At 45.9% G+C, this 16,892-nt stretch overlaps 1 protein-coding gene across 1 annotated transcript; it reads left to right on the top strand.

The window, feature by feature from the left end:
* The first annotated feature begins 432 nt into the window (after positions 1 to 432).
* On the top strand, positions 433 to 16,847 carry tent4b (terminal nucleotidyltransferase 4B). The gene is made up of 12 exons (XM_062471431.1): positions 433 to 1,362; positions 10,151 to 10,274; positions 11,579 to 11,625; positions 12,027 to 12,147; positions 12,240 to 12,347; positions 12,536 to 12,664; positions 12,825 to 13,038; positions 13,311 to 13,437; positions 13,537 to 13,640; positions 13,801 to 14,006; positions 14,202 to 14,348; positions 14,578 to 16,847. Exons 1-12 carry the CDS (start codon positions 785 to 787, stop codon positions 14,731 to 14,733), a joined length of 2,061 nt encoding a protein of 686 aa, XP_062327415.1. The 5' UTR covers positions 433 to 784; the 3' UTR covers positions 14,734 to 16,847.
* The last annotated feature ends 45 nt before the right edge of the window (positions 16,848 to 16,892 follow it).

The raw sequence follows: 16,892 nt of genomic DNA, 5'->3' as shown, positions 1-16,892 counted from the left end.
GGGTTAGTTGTATAGTTAGTATAGTTGGTTTCATCAGTAAAACTTTTCAATTTAACAGTGCATCGTATATATATATATATATATATATATATATATCTATATGTATTCGAATTGAAATTTGTAAATTATTCTGAACAGCTAAATTAATTTGTAAACAATTAGATTGGTTCACATTAAGAGGACAGTAATTAAGATGAAAGATCAAATGACCAACGCTGAAATAAGGCTACTGTAGGCTACTGATAAAAGCTTATTCATGCAATGTTTTTTTTTATTTTTACAATGAAAATAAGTTATTTCGATGTATAGTTATTTACGTCTGAAAATTTATCAATTGCCTATTGTTACGTAACAAGTAACAAGATGTTCTCCTCTTGCGTAACAACTATTTCTCCGCCCTGTTTAAATCCTCCTTTCTGTCAGTGCGAGCCTGCGCAGTGTCACTGTGTGGTCCGCCATTGAGGGACCCACGATCAGGAGGAAAGGGTCAGAATCGTTTCGATAGGCAACGGCCGCACGTTTCCTCCATTCTAGAATCCGAACTTTGCGAACAGCTCTACCTTGAACACATCGCACAGCGTCTCGTCACCTTCGTAGCAGATGGTTTTCATTTAAATATATGGAGATCCACCACACGTAAAATATATTGTATAGCAACCTGTAATAACGAAGCCAACGAGTTAGCTGCTAAATCTTAGCTAGCTAGCGTTTTGAGGCTAGGCTACCTGTCTAGCTTCACACGAGCAGAGCCTTGCTCGGGGCAGTGTGCCTGCTGTGCCGTTTGATGGATCCAAGAATCGCTTGGTTTCAGCCTGAACAACGCGGACCAGCTAACAGCCTGTGGGTGCAGATTTGGGAAACGACACAAGGATTGGGTAATTTCCACGTAAATAACAACTATAGCACGGGTACTCCTAGCACGACAAGTTCGACGAGTCCGAAATTGAACATCAACGGAGCATCGGGTACGATAATCTCCAACAAAAACGGTGCTGTCAACTCAGGCGTCACCAACAGTGAACCCAGGAGTCAGGGAATGTCGAACTCGACGGGAGACAGTGATGTAGTGGAACAACGAGACTTTATACCATTGGAAAGCAACAACAACCACAACAACCGAGCTGCGGGGAGGGGCGGCGGACGAGGGGGCCAAGTGGGTAGTGGGGTCGCTGTGGTCTGGAGAGGGGTTCCGGACAACGCAGGACACCCCAACAAAAGGAAAAGAGACAACAAGGCTAGCACTTTTGGATTCAATAGCAGTCTCTTGCACAGTGGCAGCATCGGTTCTGACCAGACAGGGGGCTGTGCTAGTTTCACGGGTACGCCATGGAAAGTCAGGAACTACTCAGACGGAATTGTCGGGTAAGACTTAACTCAGTTCCCTCATCACCTGCAACTATTACAAACATATCAACAGTTTTAGCGTCTATAGCTGCTTACAGATAATTACTCTGTAGCTAGCTGAAGTTATGGAGCAAGAGAGTCATACATCAGATTAGTGTTGTTGGCTCATACAAATTCCTACACGGTTAGGCCAGCATGTATCCATATTTGGCTTGCCATTTGACCGTCACGAGCCTTCACGATTTGTGACGCCCTTACAATGTGCTACAGCTTGTCGTTCTTAGTTAATATTATAATAACCGTCTTTATCAAACTATATACATTGCATAGACGAGCTACATTGTTTATGACCATGATATATCCGCGTGTCAGATAACACAGGCACCTGTCCACTCTCCAGAATGGCAATAACAAGATTGCAGAACGGCAATAACTTTTCACTCCCACCTTTGTGTGCAAATTACTTAATCCAGAAATGTGGTAGCTATCAAATAACCTCTCCATAATCCTAATCAATTCTAATGAAAACTTTGTGTAATGTACAAACAATCCCAGGCAACATCTCCTAAGAGATACCTGTTGTTTCACAGTTGTTACCAACTATGTGGTCAGTATGATGTAGCTACAGTTTAAACTATCCACCTGTGTTAGACACCTGATTGTGAACTGTGTCCAGCCTGTAGACCCTTGGTTGAAGACATTATACTTTAAATCGGGGCTGTTCACGATGATTGTCATTTTTTGTTTTGACTAGTAGAGATGACTTGATTTTTTGGGGGGAGAGATGTATGCTGAAATGAGTTCTTTTAAAAAATAACACACTATCTTAGTTTCTAAGACTGCTCGTTAAAAAAAACATTTTCTACACATTTTGAAGGCCATAAATTTCACAAATATAGTTAGCCTAATCATCAATGTGAATGATGAACTCTTTTTGGAAAGCCTGTTCTTCCTACTTGACACCAGAAAAATGGGTGGGTTATTTTGTTTAAAAGGCATTTTTAAAGGTGTGGAAGTGAATGTGCTGTGGCATTTTTAAAGGTGTGGAAGTGAATGTGCTGTGTGTGTGTTTGGTCTCTCTCTCTCTCTCTCTCTCTCTCTCTCTCTCTCTCTCTCTCTCTCTCTCTCTCTCTCTCTCTCTCTCTCTCTCTCTCCTTCTCTCCTGTGCCAGACATGCGTAGACTAGCAGCATGTATAGAGCCCTGGAGCAAAGTCTTTGGCTGATCCTCATTTATAGTAATATTGAAGCACACTGTTTGCAGAAGGACATTCCTAAGTGATTAGCTACACTAATACCCCCCATTCTCAGCCATACAGCCTGGATCACAGTTGCAACCAGGCTCTCAGTCTCACTATTTATTTTCAGTTCACAGTGCCAAGCTGTGTTAGCTAGCTAGCCTGCTACCAACTGATCAAATTTTGATAAAAATTGCCAAATAAAAGACCATCATTATCCATCTGTCAATTTGCAATATGCAAAGAAGAGTGCCTTTTAACTATGAGCTGTGAAAACGACTCATTGTGATTCTCCCAAAAGTTGGGAAGCAAGCCAATCGGAACTCCTTTACATCCAAATACTTTTTTCTTTGCATGTGACAACTTGGGGCGTAAACTATTAAAATTGTACTTTTGTACAATCACCATGATATTCACAATGAGATGGGTGTAGAAAAAGTCAGACGGTGGGAAATGTGTTTTTCTTTTTTTCTGTGAGTGAGTCACCGTTCTTAGTTTCCGGGGCGAGAATTAAGGGACTGTGGGCGTATGTATGTGTGTGTGCATGCAGTCTTTCTGGACTGGTTGTTTAACCCTTGTTATCTTCGGGTTATTCTGACCCATCAGTCATTGTGACCCACCGTCGTATTGCGACAACTTTACCGCATAGAAAAACAAAGTGAAGCATTTTCTTTTAACCGTTGGGCTGTCTCACACCCACATTGCAAATGTTAAAAGAAAATTATTTTTATTTGTTTTTGTATTGGGTAAAATTGGGTAAACACAACGGTGGTTCGTTATGAACCTTTGGGTCATGTGACCCGAAGGCAGCACAAGTGTTAAAAGCCCCAGAAGGTCCAGCCTGTGGCCTGCCTCTCACTGGAAGAAGATCTGTGTTTACATGCAGTGCATGCTGAGCATGTCCTGGCCTCGCTCGCCAGCTCCTTTGCTATGATGTCACATGGAGCTGTTGACCAATCAGATGCAAGAGTAGCTAGGGAGTTCTGCCACCTCTTATTCTCTAGTCTAGTACAACAGGCAACAACAGCCAGAATAAAAATAGTCTTTTTACTAGAGGCTGCATTGTTTTGAAGCAGTTTTTTTTTTCTTTTTGTTCTTTTTAAACCTGAAAAGTTTGTGATGTGGGAGATGAAGTGAAATCATACGTGGCATCCTACCAGTACTTGAAACTGTCTTTAGTTATTTAAGCAATTTTAGTTGTTATTTTTTGGCCTAAAATCCCATCTTCTACTCTGAAGGACACTTCTGTTCTACTTTATTTATTTTATTTAAATTGTTTGCTAGGCAAGTTTTTTTCTCTCTCTCTCTCTCTCTCTCTCTCTTCTCTCTCTCTCTCTCTCTCTCTCTCTCTCTCTCTCTCTCTTCTCTCTCTCTCTCTCTCTCTCTCTCTCTCTCTCTCTCTCTCTCTCTCTCTCTCTCTCTCTCTCTCTCTCTCTCTCTCTCTCTCTCTCTCTCTCTCTCTCTCTCTCTCTCTCTCTCTCTCTCTCTCTCTCTCTCTCTCTCTCTCTCTCTCTCTCTCTCTCTGTGTCTCTCTCTCTGTGTCTCTCTCTCTCTCTCTCTGTCACAGTCTCCCTTTTGCTCACTCTCTGGCTACAAGCCAATTGTTGTAGACCTTAGCAGAGATTTGCATGGATGGTAAACCAGACCCCCCCTGGGTCACGTGTGGGGAACCCTCTGTAACTCAGTCCTCCCACGTGCACTGAGGAGGAATGCCCCCCCCCCCCCCCCTCCTCCCCTTCTCATATCCAATCGCTATCATTGAAGACTTTATGCAGACAAGTTAGCGAACAACACAGGAAACAGGATTTTAGTTGGGGAGTTAGCCAATTTTTGCAATTTTGTGTAACATTACACTACCATAACTTCTTGCCCATCTCATGTGAAAGGGGGAGTACTGGAATAGAGGGCCTCTCTAATGATCAAGTTCAGCTTTAAGGCTTGGATAAAAATTAATTGCTTTGGATAAGTTCTGTATGGTGGTTGTGTTCTGGTGATATGGTCGATGTCACCTGTAGAGACCCGTGATTGTGATTGGATGGTTGGATTCCATTTTCTTCACTTTTCTCAAGTTATTGAGGAACTCGTTGTTTGTTGCAACTATGTAGTCAACACGGTACTTCCAACAGGCCCCTGTCATGCCTCTCACATATCCTACATCTTCTATTTTTAGTGGCTCGCTCTCTAATATAAAAGCTACGAGACTGAGTTATGCTAAATTGCAGATGGAAAAACGTTCGCTGTGTTTCTGCACTGCAGTTTATAGCCTACATCGTTTGTAGGCTAATTATAGTGGGGGTGAAACTCATTGATTCACACTTGTCAGTTTCCTCTTTTTGATCTCAGTAGACCAGACCTACATTGATCCATCTGTCAGTGGTGTGTTTCAACTTGGGGATTTCTTGATCCTGTAGGCCTAGATCTTCTCTCGGCGTCAGAAGAGGACACCTCTCATCACTGAACGACAGACAGTCTGATGTCGGAGTTTTAGATTCTTCATCTACTTCAGATGGTTTTCCACCATGCAGAACTCTCAGAACTTTTTTTACTACGGCAATAAACACAAGATTTTTGGACACAGCTGTGTCATTGGCAGATAGTTTGGGTTAGGCCAAAGAGTCGGCTCGTACTACGAGCAAAGATCCTGCTCTGCTGTGTGGGCTTCTCTTACAGCTACTTCTAAATGAAACCTGAACCCATTTTTTTTTTTGTCACGGTAGCCTAACCAGTCTGGGACCTGCTGAAGTACTTTGATGAAACATTAATGAATTGGCCATCTCTGAGACATGGACACCTTCGTGGCTCGCCCGGTTGTGGTTGACCTCTTTTCCTGAGTGTGGTGGCGGTGATGTGCTGTTGTACGGCTCCCTGCTTTGTCACGCAGCAACAACAGTGAGGGGGGAGCAGGACCCCATATTTACTTTGGGAAATGCTGCCAACTGTACTGGCGACAGCACCACGGCCCTAATAAGCTATGACCTGGGAGGTTTACAGCACAGTGGTGGTCGAGGCACGTGAAGCGAAGGGGACCTGCGCCATGTCAAGGTGGCACTGGTGCGCTGAAACATGTACGTGGTGGTACAGCACGTTGTTATTTGTGTCCCTGATCCCTTTCTGTAATATTTATAGCTGGGTACTCGTGGCACGCTCAACTAGCTTGGAAAACCTGCCTAGCAGGGGTCCAAAAAAAAGTCATCATTTGCTCAGTCCTTTAAAAAGGTCTCTTTTTTTTTTTTTTAAAGACCTTTTATTTATTTATTATAGCCGGGTTATAAACCGAGACACGCGCACACTGGCTCACACACCTTTGTACGCGGCACATCTGACGGGTTGATAAATAAAGAGGGCTCATTCATTCAGTCTCACTGCTACAGCTATATCCTCTCTCTCACCTAGCAGATTCCCCTCCCTTTTCACCACACCAAACCGTTTCAGCGCTGCACCCACACTCCTGCTTCAAAGCTCACTTGCACTTGTTTAGTTCTCTCTCTCTCTCTCTGTCTCTCTCTCTCTCTCTCTCTCTCTCTCTCTCTCTCTGTCTCTCTGTCTCTCTCTCTCTCTCTCTCTCTCTCTCTCTCTCTCTCTCTGTCTCTCAACCCCCCTCTCTCTCTTTCTCTCTGTCTCTTTCCCCCCCTTTCTCTCTGTCTCTCCCCCCCCCCCCCCCCTCTTGCCTTGCCTGGCAGAAATGTGCCTGTTGTTTTATCCAGCAGAAACCATCTTGTGGCTCCTAAACGGTTTTGGCCAACTTCACCTCCTCTCTTTACACAGAGATGATCCAGCTCAGCCCTCTGGAAGGCGGGCTCCAAGCAAATTACATAATTTTCATATGATAAATTCAGGCAGATTATCTGATACAAGGTGCCATGGGTCTTTGTGTTTCTCTGGCAGGTGCAGGCCTGCCTATAATATTACCCAAAAGGTGGGGCTTATCAGGGCAGAATTTGGTCACATGTCCCTTATGGAAGCCACTCCCCACCCCACCCAATCTGACAAACACACACACACACAGTTTAATGCTGTTCCCTGGGTGACGAGGCAACCTGGCTCAGCCTTTTACCCTGAAACGAAACCCTTGCTCTTTCTCTCACACACACACACACACACACACACACACACCACACATACACACACACACCACACACACACACGCACACACACACACACACACACACACACACACACACACACACACACACACACACACACACACACACACACACACACACACACACACACACAGAGACTAGACTGGGCTGCAGCCTGCATTGGGAAACAAAACCTAGCAGGACAGGACAGTCTGACTGATGGTGGGCTGAAATTGAATGTAGAACTGTTTCTTTAGATGGCCACTGCGAGGAAGCTCAACCAGTTATCACAGTTGGAGACGGAGCACCTGGAAATGAAATTGCTATCGCCATCACTTCTCAATTTGAGGGGGGCTTTGTACCAGGTGATTTCCCCTGATATTAGCAACACATCAGTCCTTGTGTCGGGACGTGTACCTGATAAGTTTGATTGGACTATGGTGTGTGAACAAAAAATGAAATGAAAGCGAGCGAGACAGGGCGGAGGGGGCAATACCATTCACTCAGTGAGTGCTTTACAGTATCTGACTAAGTCTTCAAGAGTGTGTCTCAAAGCCCTGTGGCAGACAGCCAGAGTCTAACCTGCCCCCCCCCCCCCCCCCCCCCTGTCCTCTATTGTTGCAGACCCAGCTGGAGTGACTTAGGCGTGTGCCCGCTGCAGCCCTATCTGTGTTGACTCTGGGGTGTGTTCACGTTGCAGTCTTTGTTGCAGTGGGGCTGGGTGTGATGAATGCTGTCAGGTGGCCTCTGCAGTGTGTGTGTGTGTGTCTGTCTCAGAATGCACACATGTCTATGTGGATGCATGCTGCAGTGCCAGTGGGTGTGTTACTCCTGTTCTCATGACTGACTGACCACCAGAAAGAGAAAAAGAGACAGGAAAGGGGAAGAGCAAAGCGCACGGTATATGTCGTGACGACCTCATCTCACGCACGAGTGCCCCGCCAACCCCTCGTCCCCCCTATCCCCCTCGGCACTACCCCGTCTGCTGCCCCTACCCGGCATAACCGCTGCGTAATAGCCCACCTTTTGACAGCAACGGAGTGCGATGCCGTACGTCTGCCATGTTTCTGGGAGTAGAAAGAGCCTTTTGTTTCACACCGCCGTGTCTCGCACACCTGCAGTGTAGTGCTTGTTGCACGACCAGCGTTGAAAAGCAGGTTTCACTCCTTAAGAGACATGTGGCATTGAATATGAAGAGGGGGAGGGGGGGAGTCTTCTTTCTGCTCCTGATTGCGGGGCGAGGGGGAGGTTACCCCGACAGACTGGTGAGCGTGGCGTTAGACACTGCTTTACACCCTGGTCAAGGTGTAGATGGATGTAACCTTGATGCGACTGTACTCAAACTCAAAGACATAAGGCAGAGAGAATTGCAGTTTCCCCCTAGAATCAACGTATACCTTGGTTTTGCTACACTTACCATTTCTTCCTACGCTTTTCCTACGTTCTTCGCCCTGTCTGTAGTGTTGTCAAGCCAAGACTTGTGTGTTACATAAAACGCACACGCACTCAAGGATTGTCAGTGTGACAGAAAGGACAACCGTCAGATAGTAGTTGGTGTTCCTCACAGGTTTCCCTCAGGCTGGCAGTTTGTAACTACTGTTTGTAATGTGGGGAAAGGGTTGTTTTTTTCCTTGATTTCTTAACCTTTTTACTTGTTTCTTAAGAGAAAGGCCACAGGAAGTGGTGTTGCAAGACTGTCTCTGGGCCGGGTTTACATGGCCATCTGAGGCACAGAGTGTGTTTTGTACATCTTTTTTTTCATGTTTTGTACATCTATTTTAAATTGTCAGTCTGCGACCCGTAGCCTTGTTTTTGTGCATGCATGTTTTGTTTTTGTTTTTCTTTCTGTGTGTGTGGGTGTGCCGTGAATGTGCGGATCGTCAGACCGAGCCAGTGGGCAGCGAGCAGTGGCCTGCTCTGCTGTGTTCCAGCTAACCATGGTGTTCACCAACATCACCTGACAACACGCCTAATCTCTGTTCTCCCGTCCTGACATACAGATGCCTGGCAGATACATTATAGACCTCCTATTCATGGCAGTTCTCGAGCTGTTTACTGGGTTACATGAATGCCCATAGACGACTGTATTATAACTTATTTCCTTGTGGTTGTGACTGGGCCTTGGACCCTGAGAGCCTGGTGATTGGTGGCTCAGCGTGTCGTTAGGCCCCGTGGCCTCTGACTGGCTGGGCCCTCCTCCTCTTTCAGTGCCCCCACACCTGTCCCCTCTACCACGCGCTAACTAGAACATTCAGGAGTCAGCCGGCAGAATGCGGAGCAAAGTTGCGTATTGCCCTGGTCAAAGGTGTGGATGGCATCAGGCAGCTGACGCGTGTGTGTGTGTGTGTGTGTGGGGGGGGGCGGGATCTTGAGCTGTATGACATGTTTAAAATTGTGTGTGTGAGAGAATGTTGCACATATAGGCCTTTATTCTTATGAATCAGCTGTGTAAACACCCAATAAGTATGTGTGCGTATACATGATCTGTATTAGACACGCTGCCTGGTTGAATGGCTGGTTGCTGACACGTCCCAGTCCCACTGAGAACCCAGAGTTTGTTCCAGTGGCCATTGTGTGCCACATCATCAAACAGGTACTGGGGCACGGCACCCTTGGTCGTGCCAACCTCAGCCCTGGCAGGCATACCAGGCCACGCTGCCCTGCCCAGCTGCCCTGCCCAGCTGCCCTGCCCCGGCAGGGCCAAGTTGGCCCCATCAGCCAAACTATCTAGGCGAGCGAAATCGATGGTAATGCCTTGGTAATATTCATTTAAAGCTCATCAGTGGCAGTTTCAAATGTGTTTTAGTAGCGTCGTTAGGTATTTGGCCATCGCCCAGGCTTGTCAAAGCGATACGGTGTTAGTTGAAGTCGACCCAACAGGTTTTAGGATTAAAGCTAAACTGATCACCTGAGTGTATGGCAAGTGTCTTTCATCTATATTTGAGGTTAGCTGTGTCTTTAGATTGTCAGTAGGTTCAGATTAAATCTGAGTGTTATAGGAAACTGTAGCTTATTTGTTGAAATGCGTCAGCTCAAACAAACCCTAACACACTAACAATGTTTTTGAACCATTCATTGGATTGAAGGTCACAGATAACCACTATTCTTTGACATGTTGATGGAAAAAGCAAATTAAACACAGCTGACTGTCAAGACGCTATTCAACCCAGCTGTCCCGAGGGAAAGAAGCTAGTTTGCATTTTCATGCTTTGCATTTAGTATCACAGAGCTGTGACATGAACATTATATTGAGAGCACTCCCATCACCAGTGCAATGTAGGGCATGTAGATAATTATCTCTTGTGGGCTGTTTAGCAAGATGAAATGCAATACGCGCTCATGCAAGAAAACACAAAACACAGATTCCATTGTCAAAAAAATCCTCTGATATCTTCCATACAATGGTTGCCTTTGTCCAGCCCATACTCCTCTCCCCTGACTGTGCATTTATTTTGTTTTGTCTTCCTCCCATGTGCCCTGCCTGCCAGGCTTCACGAGGAGATCACTGACTTCTACGCGTACATCTCCCCACGGCCGGAGGAGGAGCGGATGAGGCTGGAGGTGGTGGACAGGATCAAGGGTGTCATCCACGACCTGTGGCCCAGCGCTGAGGTAAAGCCCAGGGATGACATGGAGAGGGCAGGATCTCGCTGCTCTCAATCACTTCCCCCTCCCCCCTGTCCTGAATGAGTCTCGTAGACGGGTTAGGCGGGCACTGACGTGGATCTTGTCCTGTCCACTCTTATCTGCCTTCCACCGTTATATTTAGGCCCTCTAATCAACAGTGCCCAGGTGTCCTATTCCCTGTGACTTTGAGCCTTCTGATAGGTGTATGTGTGTGTGTAGATACTGTACTAGCTTAACAAACTGTTGGAGAGGCAGGATCCAGCCTTCTGCTTTGGCTCTATGAACCAGGGCCAGAGTGCAGGCCTGAGCCAGCAGCTGTCTGATACCCTGTGATGGTGACTCAGACAGGACAGTACTAATCCTGGGCTCACAGACACCGGGGAGCTCACAAGCCGCTAGCTCGTAAACACTCTACCTGTGATCTCACCTCCGGCCAGTGTAGTTTAGTTCAACTGCAGGAGGACCGTTTGGGACCAGTCTCTCTCTGCATCTCTTGACTAAGCACCAGCCAGAGTTCTCACAGGTCAACCAAGACTGTGTAGCGGCGTGGCCCCCCCCCCCCCCACCCCCTGGAACTAGCGTTCGGCATGCAATTCAGCTCGCCTTTTGTTTATGTCCTCATCACATGCCTCGACTAAGCTGATTGGAGAATATCCTGCCAGTCGAGGAAAGGCGGGTGCTGGTGCTTTGTGGAACATAACGGCAGGTTTAGGGCTTAGAGCTATTTTCTGCCCCTCTGACTGAGCCTTGCCCCTCATCTGAACAGCGTAATGAGGATTCCCGTTGCAAGTCGGGAGCCGAATTAGAAATACAAAATGTCTTTCCCACCATTTGAGGGGAGTGTACTGGTTGAGGTTGTTAAAGGTACTCCTCGTCCCAAGATTTCTTTTTTACTGGTTTGTGTTTTTTGCTCTGATCCCATCTCCTCCCTTTTTGAAAGAGCAATTACTGCTCATTATAACTGTGAAACATGACAAACGGGTTGAATGCTTGTGCTTTTTATGGGAAATAAATGAAAGCTGACATTACAACACAATGACTTGCTTCAGTTGTGGGAAGGGCAACTTTTTTCCAAACACAACTAAATGTCAGGAGTCGTTTCTTTCAATACCTGAAATTTATAAGTTGTTTTCGCGCTGACCTTTGAGTGACATGCCACAACAGGGTGTAGTCCACAGCAAATTCATTGCATGCATGATGCCAATGAGATGAATGATTAATTGACTTGTTGGGACCTCTCTCTCTCTCTGTGTGTATGTGTGGGTGTTTGTTTGTGTTTTTCCCCACAGGTCCAAGTATTTGGAAGCTTCAGCACCGGACTGTATCTGCCAACAAGGTAACCTCTAAATTTTCTGGCTTGCTCCTGATAAGTTCACTAAGTGACCAGTTATCTTAATCTGTCCTCCTATACTGTTAGTGTAAACTGGCCTTGGAGCACACTGAGCTGGGCTCAGGTGCTTTGTGGTCATGGAAAGAATAGTGTTTGCTGGCCCCATTGTGTAATCATTTAACTTAGTTATTGGGGGGAGTGTTGACTGTGGTAAATTTAGCACTGCCTGGGCATGTTTTGAACCTTGTTTCTGAGAGAACCTTATCCAACGTCATACACACACTGGCACTGACGTGTCACGTGGATTACTGGTCTCTTGACGTGATACTGCGGATGCTGGATTAGTGGGTTTAAGCTCTTTGTGTGTGTACTATTTCCTGACCTGTGACCCCCCCCCCCACCCCCAGTGACATCGACCTGGTTGTGTTCGGGAGGTGGGAGACCTTGCCCCTCTGGACCCTGGAGGAGGCTCTCCGGAAGAGAAACATAGCCGATGAGAACTCTGTCAAAGTGTTGGACAAGGCCACGGTAGGCACAGTGTGGGTGTGTGTGGGTGTGTTAGTTCTGAGAATGTTTTTGTGTTGTGTATAAATGACAGTGCTAATCCCTGCTACTACCAGGTGCCCATCATCAAGCTGACTGACTCCTACACTGAGGTGAAAGTGGACATCAGCTTCAACGTAAAGAGTGGCGTTAGAGCCGCCAGACTCATTAAAGAGTTCAAAGAGGTGAGTTCAACTGTTCCAGGTGAATGGCAAAGCAAAAAGGGCTTGATGGGAGTATTCTGAACGCAGTTGGTATCAGTTATTATCTTCATTCTCAAATAGTCATCTGCCTCTAGGGGGTGCTATAACTGCTTCAGATACAGCTGTGCTTCTGCTCACACCAGCTCTTATCCCCCCTGTCCTCCTTGTAGAAGTACCCGGTTCTGCCATACCTGGTGCTGGTGCTGAAGCAGTTCCTACTGCAGAGGGACCTGAACGAGGTGTTCACTGGAGGGATTGGCTCCTACAGCCTCTTCCTCATGGCTGTCAGCTTCCTGCAGGTGAGCCCCCCCCCCCCCCCCCCTCTTTCTCACTCTGGAATTTCTCTCGTCCTTGTAGAGAACTAGTATTCCAAATCTCTCTACATCTCCCTCATACACACAAGTAAAACGAGTTGTTCACCCCAGTGTCATGTCTGACATCATGTCCTGTGTCGGTCAGCTCCACTACAGGGAAGACGTGTGCAGCCCCAACACCAACATGGGCGTCCTCCTCATCGAGTTCTTTGAGCTGTATGGACGCCACTTCAACTACCTGAAGACGGGCATCCGCATCAAGGACGGAGGCTGCTACGTGGCCAAGGACGAGGTCCAGAAGAGCATGATGGACGGATACAGGCCCTCCATGCTCTACATCGAAGACCCTCTCCAACCAGGTGAGAGCTTGGGCCTCTGTGTGAGGGGTGTAGAGGGGACACTTATGTGTAGCTGGTCTGGCATGATGTATTGTAGTGAATTGTCATAGCTGGATCCATCAGACCAGTAGGAATCTGGGTCTCTTTTTCCCCTTTTTCTTTTACCACAGAAAACATGTCATGTTAAATGGGAATGTTTTGAGGGATAAAAAAAAAAGACCACTTAAAGTCAAAGGTGGCAGGGTGTTTTGCAATAGTGCAGTAAAGCAACGTGTTCCCCTGCTCCCCCTCAGAGAACGATGTGGGCCGCAGCTCGTACGGCGCCATGCAGGTGAAGCAAGCGTTCGACTACGCCTACGTGGTGCTGAGCCACGCCGTGTCGCCCATCGCCAAACACTACCCCAACAACGAGGCCGAGAGGTGAGGGCGAGCAAACACCCTTTTACCACAAGCATGGCTATGGGATTCGCCTGTAAACTGTGTACGATTACTGAACTCTCCCCGATCTTTCAACCTCAGTATACTGGGACGAATAATCCGAGTGACCCAGGAAGTGAACGAGTACAGGGAATGGATCAGCAAAGAGTGGGGGCCCCAGTCTCAGAACGACCCTGCCCTCAATGGTATGTGTTGTGGGGGCCAATCTTCAGACAGTAGCTGTTTTTGTAGTAATAGTAGTAGTCATAGTTATCCGTCTTCCTTTCTATGGTAGATCCTCATTACATGCAGTACTGTATATTTTGTCTCCTCACACCAGTGTGTTCCCATGTACTTTTGCTGCAGGAAATGATGTCACCCTGCTGGTGGAGCCTCAGCAGCTTGATGAATGCAACAACAACCTCTCAGAGGAAGTGGTGGTGCTGCCGCCCACGCCGCGGAGCAAGACCTCTTCCGTCTCCTCCTCCCCGGCCCCCTCGTCACGCTCCTCCCCCTCCTCCTCCCCTCTGTGCCCCTCCTCCTCCTCCACCGCCTCCAGCTCCAGTGATGCTGTGAGTAGCGCAGACCGGCTTTGCAACACACACACACATTCACTCATAGAAACACATTAAATGTGTTGTTTCTCTATACCCGAGATGTTAATCTATGCTGTATGTTGAAAGTACTACACAAACAGGTGTTAAGAGCTGACGGCATGCAAATTCCTCTTCCTAAACTTCTGACCTGACTGGTTGTCTCGTCCGCAGGAGTCTGACGGGACCCCCTGTAAGACAGCCAAGCAGCTGCCTGGCCGGGGCAACGTTGCCCACAGAGACACCTCAGTGAGCGTGGCCAATCACAGAGCACAGAGCCACTCTTCCAGCACTCCTACTGGAAACAACAAGGGCGGCAAGGTAGGGATGGAACAGCGTCCTGCAGTGGCTCTCTAAAAGGGCATCCTTCCTTTCTGCCGTTGGGCTATGAAACACTCAAAAAGAACGTTCATTGTCAAATGTCAACACATCTGACAATGGAAACGGCTTGTGACTTGATGTGAACTCTTTATAGTTTTCACTACTCTTTTGGTTACTGCTGGTTGCCCGTAAGGGATCTAACAAGGTGTCTGTCTGTGTGTTTCTCCAGGGCCGCTCATCACGTTCCACCAGTAAGAACAACCGTGGCCAGCAGAGCTCTTCATCCAACAGCAAAAGCCACCAGAGCAACAAGCCACATCACCAGGGCAACGGCAAGAAGAGGAAACCCCAGCGTGATGCGACGCAGGAAGACCTTTGCAGATAGGGCCCCGCCCCCTGTCCCCTTCTCACTAACTGCCTGACAGTCCTTGGATCTGCTGCCAAATCTCCAATCTCGGGAGGTTGTTAGTAGTAATAAGGATATTTCTTGTTTCAAGCTCTTAAGGGGACATCTTTTTATAGCTGAAAAAGAACAAAAAAAGAAAGAAAACTAATATGAGAAAAAATGGGGGCCTAGTTCTTGGACCTGAACAGAAAGAGGAAAAAAAAAATCATGAAGGATGTGTTCATTTGCTTCCTGAACATAAACACATTGCCCAGCAACAGAGCCACATCCAGCACCTACACGACTTGCTGTGCTGCCCTCTAGTGATAGGGAGGAACATTGGTGAAGGTGCCTGAAACCAGTGGACCTGAGGAGCAATACCTGAAACTGCTGCGAGCTAATTTCAAGGAAGAAAATAATTATAAAAAAAAGAATAAAAGAGACAAATGACGACAAAAAATGTACAAAAATGTTCTGTTGAAGAAAATGAAAAAAATGTGTATACAGATTTTTAAAGAGGATAACCCAAAAATGTAAGTGGGGGACATAACTTATGCATGAGATTTTTATTTTGTTGATGGGTGGTTATTTTTTGTTATATGTAAGCGGATTATACAAAGATTTGTAAAAAAAAAAAAAAAAAGGACAAACATGCAAAAAGCCTAAAAAACAAATGATTACAGAAGATATGGTTTCATAGAACTTTTTACAAGATATACTGACATAGTTGTGCACATTTCTCTCAAATTTGGTAAAGCCAATTGTGGCGAGGGGTGGGGTTGGGTTCCATTGCCAACATAAATCATCAGCATCTATTTGTACTTTGCTGCTCTCTGACTGTGACACAGTCACAGTGTTGGCAGTTATGTTTTCTCAGCCTAACACATCAAGGGCTGTAGATGAAGTATTTACACAGCGCTGTACTACACAACAATTCAGTGGCTTTCAGAGTACAGCTAAAAAATTAGCTGAGGAGATAATGGTTTTTAGCTAATCCTACACATGAATAGCTCAATGGATCCATATATGTGGGTGGTAATATTTTCCCCTTGGTAATTTACCTATTACAAAATCATTTGCATTTGTTTAAATGTATTTATTTTTTTATAATTCTATATGAATATAGTATAAATACCATATGTATAACATTAGAACCCATATCCTTGTGTCCAATGTTTTGGATGAGATGAGAGGGGTATACTGGGAGGAGGGGGATACTATTTGTCAGGTACAGTACAATGTTGCTGGTCTGTTGTCATTGCCTTTTATTTCATTAATAGTTGAGTGACCAAGTTACTTAAGTTGAGAGACAATTTTATGATTCAAAAGGGGGACATTTTGTTTTATTACGTGGCTGGTCTACCTAGTTCAAAAGGGAGCAGAGTTTTTGGTTGGCTGTGTATGTCTTTTCTTTACCTTATTTGAATTTAATGGAAACACATTCATATATCGATCCCTCGGTGTCCGCCCTGTGTCAACCCCTGATTGCAGTTCTTCACCTAACCTGTAGATGGCGGCATCATTCTATGCTCAAAGATGTCACTGTATTGGCACCTACATATTGCATTTGGATATTTGACCTATGCATATGGGGTGGAAAGATATGTACACTTTGAAAACTTTTCAACTGGAGACTTGACAATTGTCAGTTCCTTTTGGATCGATTATAATATCACTCGCTTTAGAACTATTTCTAGAATACCACAATACTACAGTTTGTAATGGTTGCTCAGTCAGTTACTCACTACAGTTAGTCAGCTCTTATATTTTTTAAAGCACCACACTTCTACTGGTAAATCAAGCATAATTTTCTTCCTCTAAAATGTACCTTTCTAGTTTAATATAAGTATGTTCTTTGTGTTCTTGAATGAATATGCTTCTAATATTGATGTTTGGGTGGATGACAAGAGATTGTTCCCAATTAGTTTTGGCCTGAATGCAGTATATTTGTGCTGGTCCGGGATTAAACCACGGGGGACACTCAATAAGTCATCGGTGCCATCAGAATCTTCTATCATCTCTGCTCACTGGGAGGACTGAACTCATCTGAATTGTAGTTTCTCTACGACTATTCAAATCCATGCAATAAAATACAAGAGTACAATTGAATAGAAGAGTCATTTTTCTGAGGATTAGGAATTGGTGTCCTCGTGGCATTA

Source organism: Osmerus eperlanus, chromosome 10 (assembly GCF_963692335.1).
Source record: "Osmerus eperlanus chromosome 10, fOsmEpe2.1, whole genome shotgun sequence".
NCBI lineage: Eukaryota > Metazoa > Chordata > Actinopteri > Osmeriformes > Osmeridae > Osmerus > Osmerus eperlanus.
Note: the sequence above shows the minus strand (reverse complement) of the source record. Positions and strands in the feature narration are given on the sequence as shown.

Excerpts from the sequence above, each read along its gene's own strand:
- tent4b (XM_062471431.1), top strand. The coding sequence starts at position 785 with ATGGATCCAAGAATCGCTTGGTTTCAGCCTGAACAACGCGGACCAGCT. Across the intron at positions 10,275-11,578 it reads ACCTGTGGCCCAGCGCTGAG|GTCCAAGTATTTGGAAGCTT; the intron begins GTAAAGCCCAGG and ends TTTTCCCCACAG. Across the intron at positions 13,641-13,800 it reads GAACGACCCTGCCCTCAATG|GAAATGATGTCACCCTGCTG; the intron begins GTATGTGTTGTG and ends CTTTTGCTGCAG.